Source organism: Gekko japonicus, unplaced genomic scaffold (assembly GCF_001447785.1).
Source record: "Gekko japonicus isolate JY-2015 unplaced genomic scaffold, Gekko_japonicus_V1.1 scaffold2895, whole genome shotgun sequence".
Lineage (NCBI taxonomy): Eukaryota > Metazoa > Chordata > Lepidosauria > Squamata > Gekkonidae > Gekko > Gekko japonicus.
This window is the reverse complement of record NW_015161492.1, coordinates 72,789-83,559: the sequence shown is the minus strand read 5'-3', so window position 1 is coordinate 83,559 and position 10,771 is coordinate 72,789. Positions and strand designations below refer to the sequence as shown.

At 43.7% G+C, this 10,771-nt stretch overlaps 1 protein-coding gene across 1 annotated transcript in view; it reads right to left on the bottom strand.

The window, feature by feature from the left end:
- Positions 1-10,771, bottom strand: part of ARFGEF3 (ARFGEF family member 3) — a 129,786-nt gene that overhangs the window by 60,885 nt on the left and 58,130 nt on the right. Inside the window, exons 7-9 of the mRNA XM_015429180.1 lie at positions 8,097-8,219; positions 5,532-5,640; positions 2,039-2,117 (exon numbers count right to left, since the gene is read on the bottom strand). Coding sequence (XP_015284666.1) covers positions 2,039-2,117; positions 5,532-5,640; positions 8,097-8,219 — 311 coding nt within the window. The remainder of the gene's footprint in view (positions 1-2,038; positions 2,118-5,531; positions 5,641-8,096; positions 8,220-10,771) is intronic.

Below are 10,771 nucleotides of genomic sequence, written 5' to 3'. Positions count from 1 at the left end.
TAGCTGGGGGAGGGGGTGCAAGCCACATCTGGTGTGAAAAGGAAGCCATGGCTAACAAGGGTGAAAAGCTGGATCATCCTATGCTGCATGGAACCTTCCAAGTACAACTTAAACAACAATCGTACCAGCAACATGATCATCATGGGAAAAAACTCTCATGTGGAATCAGCCTGGTTTAAGCCAGTGAGTGGATCACTGTAGGCTAGCTCTTGATCAGTTTTTCCTTCAAGCTGTTGCAAAATAGTTCATCCCAATGTATCCTCCTCTCATCTGAGACAAGTCCACACATCAGAAGCCCATGTTGAACAAGTGAAAGGAAATTAATTTCCTGGCCAACAAAAAGATGATGTCTGAATGAAAAGTAAACTCTACCTCTCCTTTCTTGCCCCTCAGAAACCTCCAGTGCCATTCCCTGTGGTCAGTACAGCAACTCTCAGTGTGGAACAAGCATTTACAGTCCTTCTTCAAAGGACCCCACTATTACATAGAGCCACCTTCACGGTGCTGGATACCCTGGAGGACTCCTACCGCAGCTGGCACTGCAGGACAGCTATTGCCTGTCTGTTTTGCAGGATCCCTGTCAGTTGCGGCAGTGCTTCCACCACTTCCACTGCTGCAAAGCTTTCAAAAGCTGAAAGCAACTACAGAAGTGCAGCTGGCACTGCAGGACAGCTATTGCCTGTCTGTTTTGCAGGATCCCTGTCAGTTGTGGCAGTGCTTCCACCACTTCCACTGCTGCAAAGCTTTCAAAAGCTGAAAGCAACTACAGAAGAACAGGGAGGCTTCTGCCGCATGAGTTATTCATGAGGGTGACCTGGACAAAACAGCTCCACACAATGATGGGATTTTGCTAGCATAATAATAGTAACCAATATTTTCTTACGACTACCTAATAATTTGTATATTACTTAATAATAAATAACTACACATACTAACACATAGATGCAATATAAATACTGCTACTGTGAACAAACTGCTTGCAATTTAAAAAGTAGACAGATACCACTGGCAAGTAATTACAGCTATTTAGGTGCACAAGTAATTATAGCTGCTAAGCTGAATACAGCATACACTTGTAATAATAATTACTGGTCTGCTAGTAAACTAATGGTAAATGTCAGCTTTCCAGTACACAAGAGTTACTCTATATTTACTCAATTCACTCCTGATTTAATTTTTCCATGGTGCTTTCATGCATTGCAGCATAGGACAATAGAGACTGATTCCCATAAACTCAGATGTGTGTTAATTCCATCTAGGGAATTTTTAAGGCACCCCCTCCCACACACACACTATCTGATTTACCATTTTCTCATCACCAAAAGACACCTTACACATTATCAGTCATTCATGTGAAGCAATTGTGTGATTTTTTAAAAAGTAATACCACAAAGAGTGTTATGCTATACTGTCTTTATAATTACACAGCCAGATTAAAATAAGTAACTAGAGGATAGAAATGAAACTCTACCATATCTCCAGCAAATCTTAAACTAATAAAGCTAATAAGGAGGACTGGGCCCCCTCTATGAATCCATGTGCCAGTTCCATTCTGCCCAGAAGCTCTTTCTTGCCATGTTCTCAAGATAGCCAGTATGTACTGATGCCACTCATTTGCCTGACAAATGGCTTAGTGGTTGGGTTTGGACTAGGGAGATAAAGGTCCCAGACTCCACTTTCTTTCAGCCTAGATTTTCTCACAGAGCTGTTGTGAGGATTAAATGGAGGAATTAAGATGAAAGAACCATGTATGCTGCCCTGAGCTTCTCAAAGAAAGGGTATGATAAAATGTCAATGAAAGGTAGTGAAATAGAGAGAAAGAAACTTTTACACTGCTGTCAGCCCACTCTGGAATGGGCTTCTTTTAGGTAATTTGGAAGGCCCCATCCCTTCCTGCTTTTTGGAAGGCTTTTCAGACAGCCTCAGACATTGGTGTTGTTAGTCTGCAGTGCAAAGTGAATTTCACTGTATATTTTATGTTACCCACACGATGGTAGAGTCCCTTACTCCCCATTTATATTCAAAATAATTCACTCACCTGATAACTGTTTGAAGTTTTTCACAGAGAACCGTGAAGACAGAGACAACATCATCGCAAAGGGACTCCACTGTAGAATCTCCAAATGGGACAAAGGGCACATATTAGAACCAGCAGGCAGGTATAGACCTAACTACATCCCCATTAGACATAGAAAGTTTGGGAATACAATATATACAGTTGCTTTGCACGACCACTGAGGGAAACCATGTATGTTCCTGTGGTTAGAACTGCTGTGTAGAGTACATATGTAAGTGCCACAAATCACAACTGACTCAAGGCAACCCCAGCAAAGGGCTTTACATGCAAGTGAGGAGAGGAGGTTTGCCCTTGCCTTCCTCTGAAAAGTCTTTCTTGGTGGACTCCCATCTAATTTCTGGCCCTGCTTAGACACCAAGATCTGACAAGGTCAGGTATACCATACCATTTCACATCTCGCTATATGGATTGTATAGATGGCTGCTATTTTGTGAAGTGAGTAGAAAGCCCCCATGTTCTGTGAATATGCACAAATTCCCCACACAAACTCTGTGGTGGTGGAAAGTGATGTCAAGCTGCAGCCAAGTTATGGTGACCCTCTATAGAGTTTTCAAGGCAAGTGACGTTCAGAAGTTGTTTGCCATTGCCTGCCTCTCTGTCATGACCCTGGACTTCCTTGGTGGTCTCCCATCCAAATACTAATCAAGGCTGACCCTGCTTAGCTTCCAGGATCTGACAAGCTCAGGCTAGCCTGGACCATCCAGGTCAGGGCACACAAACTCCTGCACTTATTACATATGAAGACTGTCCATGTTAGACTGTATTGTGTGGTGAGGATTTCTCTTCTGAAATCGTAAGCAGCACTGAAACTGCCATATTATTTACTTTATCCCCAACCCCATCCACCTCCATGGGCGAGATCTTACCATATATTTAGAAGTAAATGCCATTCAGCAAATTGGATTCTATCAACAGAATTTATTTATTGGTGTTCAACCAAATTATTTTTTATTCTATCATGAATCGATGAGCAATTATCAGCTCTTATTCCCTGGATGAGAGTGGGGACTTTCAGTACTCTTTTCATTTTTAAAATTCCTCTTTGTTATAATTATATAATTGTGCTAATATGATCATAAACAATGCAATAAAAATGCATGGTGGCTTTGGCGGATATAAGGAAAAAGTAGTATTTAAGACTTCTCCCCCCCCACCCTGATAATGTAAAATTGTCAGTCTCAAGAGAAAAGTAATTAATCTGGAATGTTAAGCAAAAGAGGAAAACATAAAGGGATAGCAGCTTTACACACACACACACACAGCATCAGGCTGTCTGCGGGCAGTCAGAATGCTGTTGAGGGTTTCTCTTCTGAAATTGTAAGCAGCACTGAAACTGCCATATTATTTACTTTATCCCCAACCCCATCCACCTCCATGGGCGAGATCTTACCATATATTTAGAAGTAAATGCCATTCAGCAAATTGGATTCTATCAACAGAATTTATTTATTGGTGTTCAACCAAATTATTTTTTATTCTATCATGAATCGATGAGCAATTATCAGCTCTTATTCCCTGGATGAGAGTGGGGACTTTCAGTACTCTTTTCATTTTTAAAATTCCTCTTTGTTATAATTATATAATTGTGCTAATATGATCATAAACAATGCAATAAAAATGCATGGTGGCTTTGGCGGATATAAGGAAAAAGTAGTATTTAAGACTTCTCTCCCCTCTCCACCCTGATAATGTAAAATGGTCAGTCTCAAGAGAAAAGTAATTAATCTGGAATGTTAAGCAAAAGAGGAAAACATAAAGGGATAGCAGCTTTACACACACACACACACAGCATCAGGCTGTCTGCGGGCAGTCAAAATGCTGTTGATGTTTTCTCTGGGATACTATACCTTCACATTTTCCTCCTCTCTTTCTCCCTCCAGATTAATAAACCACTTCCTGTTTCTCCTTAATCATCACAAGAAAGTATGAAAAAAGGCAGAAAAACACAGAAGACACTCAAATGCAATGGGCTATCAATAACATTATCTGGATTCTCCATTCAAACCGATTAAACTGCTTATTCCAGAGGCAACTGTTCAGCCATGCATTCCTGTCCTTTACAGAGGTCATTGCAAATAGGCATGAGCTATATACCGTGTTTCCTCGAAAATAAGACACTGTCTTATATTTATTTTTTCTCAAGAACACACACTAGGGCTTATACCACAAATGCATAGAAATCCTGCTAGGGCTTATTTTGGGGGTAGGTCTTATTTTCGGGGAAACAGGGTATGAAGAAGTGAGCAGTGATTCACGAAAGCTCATACCCTGCTACAAATTTTGTTAGTCTTTAAGGTGCTACTGGAATCTTGCTCTTTTCTCATGGATGAGGTTAGAGGGGATAATTGTCCATGTCCTGTATCAAATCACCGAAGAAGTGCCATAAAATACTCTTTGTCAGAAATGTTCTTTGTACCTGTAGCATTCATATTTAAGAATCATCCTAGTGAAATAGTCAAATATGTTTTATATATGGATTAGGAATGAAGCATAATGTAAAAAGATGGCAGTTTTCTAGTATCTGAAGAGACGTTGCTCCATGTGGAAAATCCATAATGGTTGAACAATAGGACATTACCAATAAACTGTGAGCAGTGAGAAGAGAAGATCATCAATTGTAAATATGATGACAATGAAAATGTCTGATGGAGAACAAAAAAAAGCTGACAGAGAACAATTCTTGTGAATAATTAGGAACAGATACCTGGACTCTTGAATCCTTGAAGAACTCCTTGGCTTTCAGTTATCTATCAAAAAAAGATAAATGCACTGACATTAGCATACCTTATCTAATGCTCCTTTTTACTTGATAAGATATTGGAGGAAGCCAGGAAGCTAGCTCCATGTCTGGAAGTAAAATGGATTGAATACATGCAATTATATTGGAGAAAGGAAAGGAGAACCACAATGTGCTAGAAATGCTGTATAATTCAAAAGATTTCCAAGCTCCTTTCATACAGCTTAGCAAAAATATTCTAGCTGAACCTATTTCAGTCACCAGAGTTACTCACAGAAGCGTTCACTTCTCAGTAAACTTAAAAAGCCAGACAAATATCTTGAAAACCATAGTTAATGTATATGCCTCTTCTTTTCACTCAGATCATTCATCCCATCCATTGCAGTCTGCACTCTGTAGAGTTTATTAGCTTGGAGTCTGCCATGAAGGCTGGGTCCCTATTTAGTAATATATGATTTATTAATCTATAGCCTTCCTTTTCACTGAGACTCAATTGTGCGATGGGTGCTTGCTAACAGCAGAAGGCAGAGATTTTTTGAACTAATTCCAGGTCACACGATCATTTACAAACAGCCAATGTTTGCTTATAATTCATAAGTGCAAGTGGTATTTTAAAATACTTTATAAAACTTTTCTGTTCTTGAGCATAAATTTCACTGTGCTGTGGCCCATTTCAGTTCTGCATCCTTGACCATCCTAAATATTAATATACCTAACCAAGCTCATCAGCAATTTTTACCTTGTATTTGCAGGAGCACCATTCAGAGAAACAGCCGATGTTGTCATTGAGTCTGCCTAAAAGTACTGACATCTTATTCCTGGCAATCTATAGAAGTGCAAAATTGTAGCAATGGACTATGATAATATGACAAAGTTAAATAGCATGATGTTGCTTTTGCCAGCAGTACTAAAGCTCAGATGTCCTCTGGTCTGATCCTCACCCACCAATTGCTGGAAACACAAACCATTTACTATATTAAAATCCTAAAGAAGTGAAAGGGCTGCTTAACCCTTCCCCTTAGTTCTGCTGTTTGCTTGCTCAAAATTTTCTCATTTGTACAGGGAAAAGATATAATCCTGTTTTTTTCCCCTTGGAGGAAAAAACAGCACGTCAGGGAGTGGGCATTTTGAACACAGAAATGGCTGGCAAAGAAAGGATTAAATAGCCTCCTTCCTCAGGTGATCCTCCACTTAACCTGTGTTTTTAACAAAAGAACCTATAAGGGAAAACATCATGGAACTATATGATCCATGCAGCTTGATTCTCAATCTCTTATTTTCAATTAAAGGATTTCAGGTGAAAGATCTGGCAAAGATTACAATCTGGAGCCCCAGAGAACTACAGTCAGACAAGAGTAATCTACTGGTTTGCTTTGGTATCATGAATCCCAGTATAATGTTCTATTGCTCTGAAGTAACATTGGATAGAGTCCTACGGCTTTTCCATGATAAAAGAGGGAGATGATTTTAACCATCAAAAAGTCCGTGCTGGGGATCAAGGGCATCACATAGAAAAATGCCACATGGGATTAGGGCTGCAATGAGAAAGGAAATTAAGGAATTTGAACTGGAAATGCTGGTAAGATTACATCCTTGAAAGGTGTGTGTTCAAGTTGCACTCACTTATCAGTGCATCCAGCTATGGACTGATAATCAGTGGATTCTTAGAGCAGAAGAAAGGATGTGGCAGCTACATAAGACCTTCTCATTAAAAAAACAAACAAACCTGGTGTATCTTGACAACACCCAGAGGGAAATACTGGACAGGCCAGATTTTCCCTTGCTTTTGTCTGAAGCAGTCACGAAGAAACCAAAGATTTTAAAAATCTATATATAAAAAAGAAAGTCCCCTCACCGTAAAATCAACACCCAAGCCGAACCGCTGGACCTAGAGACACCAAATTCGGGGAGAGCGCTCCTACCATGGCGTAGGTGCTCACTAAGAAGGGATTTTTAGAAATTCGACCCCTAAGTGGGTCAAAAGGGGGAAAATGTGCTCCCCCCATTGATCCTTATGCGGCTGCCAGGCAGCTGCCTCCCTGCACCCCCCACTCTCTGATTGGTCAGCTGCACAGCAGAGTTCTGAGGTCAAAAAACCCAACAGTTACAGGGGACTGCAGACAGCTAATGACAGTTGGGGAAATCGGGAGTAGCCAACAAGCACCTGTAAGGTCCAGTAATGCTGCAGGTCCAGCCTCTTTGATGGCTTCAAACACACTCCCCCCCACCTCCTACACCTAACAGGCGGTTGTCTGTCAGGAGGGTATAAATCCAATCTCCTACACCTAACAGGCGGTTGTCTGTCAGGTGCAGCCCCACCTCCACAGTGGCTTCTAATATTCCCCCTCCCCCTCCTACACTGGACAGGCAGCTGCCTGTCAGGGGTAGGAGAGGAGGTGGGATGCTTACAGCCACCAGGGAGGTTTGCTCAGCAGGATTGCCTTAGCACTGCTGTTGGCCCAGCCTCCCTGATGCCTTTAAATACAATCCCTCCCAACACCAGACAGGCCAGTGTCTGTCAGGTGTAGGAGCAGGACCAGGGTATGAATGTTTATGGGGAGATAGTAAAGGAGATTTCTAGGAGCCATTTTGATGTGTGCCTCCCTCATGAACCTGAAGAAATGTCCACCACATCACCACTCCCTCACACCAACTCCCCCTCACACCTCTCACCTCTTACTCCCCCCAAGACAACTCCTGGCAAATGTTGAGCCAGGTACACCAACGCTACAAGGAGGAGGCAACTTAGGAATGCGGCAAAGACATTTGCACATAGCACTCCTGCAGTGCACTGAGCTGCACAGGCCAAGTACCAGTGAGATCACCCTGAGGTGCTCAGAACAACACAATCTCCATATGAACAAAACAATCCAGGAACACAAGTAGAGAGGCCATCATTTTTGTGGAAGGTGCAGGAGTGGACTTAACAGACGACTGCTTCTTAAATGGACAGTTCTATGTGGCCTGCTCCAGAGTGGGCTCATCAAGCAGCCTGGTGATCCTAGAACCTGAGGGCAGAACCACCAATGTCGTCTAGAGAGAGGTCCTTCAGTAGAGGGGGGGGGGAATTACGTCTCACTCATTTTTTACACTACAATCTTCTCCATTAGAATTCCTACAACAAATGTTACAGTTCAGACTTCACATCATCAGTATTAGGATTTATGGAACTTAGATACTGTAGCAAAGCACGGGTAGCAGGCTAGTAAATCCATAAAGCACACAAAAATAGACTGAAGACCCAGTCAGAAACATGGATTCATTTATTGCTAGAGGACTTACTGTTTCATCTTGTTTTTGTCGTAACTGTAAAGTCAAGTCACTAAGCATCTGGCTAAGGGTTGCCCGGACAGCTGTATTAATACTCCGCTGATGGTAGCTGGAGACATAGGTCTCAATGCAAACCTGACAAGGTTAAAAACAATGGTAGTAGAACAATATTAAGAGAAATAGAATTCTAAAGCATTTTAGAGCAGTATAAACTGTATACAATCCATATAAACTGTTGGCATTATTCTGGGCACTCATCTTAATACTGAAACATCCATTCTTTATAGCATAATTTACACTATGATAATACAACCCCAAAAGAATGAAATCCAAATTCAGTGGCTATTTGCCTGTGTAAGTCCCCACCATCACCATTTTGAAGGAAGATTTGTTGCCTTCCACCTTAGGGCCAGACAACATACAACGCTGGGGATCCATGTCCAGATCCCCAGATATGGAACTGAGCTGCAAAAAGCAGCCACAGGAGGGGAGGAGCAATATAGATCAGGGCTGAGAAGCTGGAAAGGTTTTTGTTTTTTAAAAAACCAACACTCTACCCGATCCTGTGCCTGTACTGTTTGCAGTCAGAAATCTCCCCTCCCCCAACTGCTACAAAAAGTTAATATGGCCCTGTCTTGTTTTTCCTGTTGGTAAATGGATACACAGCCTGAGGGGGCATTTATAATTAAGAAAATTGCATAGGGGAGAAAAGATATCCCCCTTTTCTCTAGAACCCCAGTTCACATCAGCCCTTACCCCCATGACTTGCATGATCTGAACATGGATTTTCAACATCACACATACATTGGCTTAATGTCTGAAGGAAACACATAAGCATTTGTTGTTAAACCAGGGCAAGAAAAGTAACATACAAGTAGACAGGGCTATTTTGGGGTAGGAACGCACAGGAACGGAGTTCCGGCTGGCTTCAGAGTTGGCCACACCCACTACAGCCAAAACCTCTGAGTGCCTACAGAGGGAAGGCCTGGAGAGCGACCCCACCCGCTGACTCCAAGATGGGGGGGTGGTGGGGCCCTGGAAGGATTGGGGAGGCATTTAAATGCCTCCCTGTGCCTTCCCCAGCCTGTCCAAGGGCCAGTTTGCCCGGGCTCCCCGCAGCTGCAAGGCACCCAGGCAAGCCAAGGGAAGGCAGTTCAAACTGCCTTCCCTTCCCTCCAAGGTCCAGCTTGCCCAGGCTCCCCGCAGCCACAGGGTGCCTGGGTAGGGCTGCCAAATCCCCCCGGAGGGTGGATTTCCCCCCGCTTTGGAGGCCCGATTTCCGACGCCACGGAATCAGGCCCCGGGGGAAACCCCACCCCGGTGTGCACGTCAGCCGGATGTGACGTGCTGACGCCGGGCACGCTGGGGGTGGGGCACAGGCATCTGAGGGGAAAACTCTATGTTTTCCCCTCAAATCGCTGTGCCCCCGCCCCCAGCGTGCCTGGCATCAGCACGTCACATCCGGCTGACGTGCATGCGGCACGCATGTGCAAAGTGCGCGCACTCGGGATTGCCGTCCTGGAGCCCCCCGCCGCAGGTAAAAACAGATTTGGCAACCCTATGCCTGGGTAAGCCAAGGGAAGGTAGTTCAAACTGCCTTCCCTTCCCTCCAAGGGCCGGCTTGCCCGGGCTCCCCGCAGCCACAGGGTGCCTGGGTAAGCCAAGGGGAGGCAGTTTAAGCTGCCTTCCCTTCCCTTCAAGGGGGGGCTTGCCTGGGCTCCCCGCAGCCACAGGGTGCCTGGGTAAGCCAAGGGGAGGCAGTTTAAACTGCCTTCCCTTCCCTTCAAGGGGGGGCTTGCCTGGGCTCCCCACAGTCATAGGGTGCTTGGATAAGCCAAGGGGAGGCAGTTTAAACTGCCTTCCCTTCCAGGGGCTTGCCCGGGCTCCAAACAGCCACAGGGCGCCGGGGCAAGCCAAGGGAAGGCATGGGGTGTGGCCTAATATGCTAATGAGTTCCTGCTGGGATTCTTCTACAAAAAAGCCCTTCAAGTAGACATTGAGGCACCTTTCAAACAGCCCTCACAATCCAGTTTAGCAGTCAGTTATTAATGGATTTTTGGTGACATTTCAGACACAAATGTTTTGGCTCCTGGCTGCCATTTTTTAAAAACTTTTCATACAAAGCTGCTTTTGTTCTGTTCGCAAAGCAGGGCTGAGCTGTTGTGGGGTTGTTGTTGTTTTTTAATTCCTTTCTTTTGTTTTTTGGTCTTCTTTGTGCTTCTGAATTGCTGTAGCGGGTTGTTCAAAATATCTGTGATACATCTGAAAGTGCTGCTTCTCCCCTGGACTTTTTGCAGTACGTTATATTTTGGCTTTTTGGAGGGACTGTTTTAAATTTGCACTATAAAGCTAGATCAATATAGCCAGGGGTCTTTTCGTAGAAAAAGAGCAGCAGGAGCTCATTAGCATATGGTATGCTAATGAGCTACTAGGCTATTAGCATATACCACACCCCTTGACATCACCAGAAGTGATGTCAGAAGGAGACGCAAAAAGGGGGGAGGCATCTTCAAAAGCCTCCCCTTCCCCAGCTGGCTTGCGGGGGGGGGAGCGAAGAGTGAATTGGGCCACAGAAGGAGGAAAAAGGGAAGGAAAGAGAGAGAGTAGAGAGAAGGAAAGAAGGAAGAAAAAAAGGAAGGAAAGAGGGGATAAAATAGAGAGGAAAGAGGGAATGAAAAGAGAAGGAA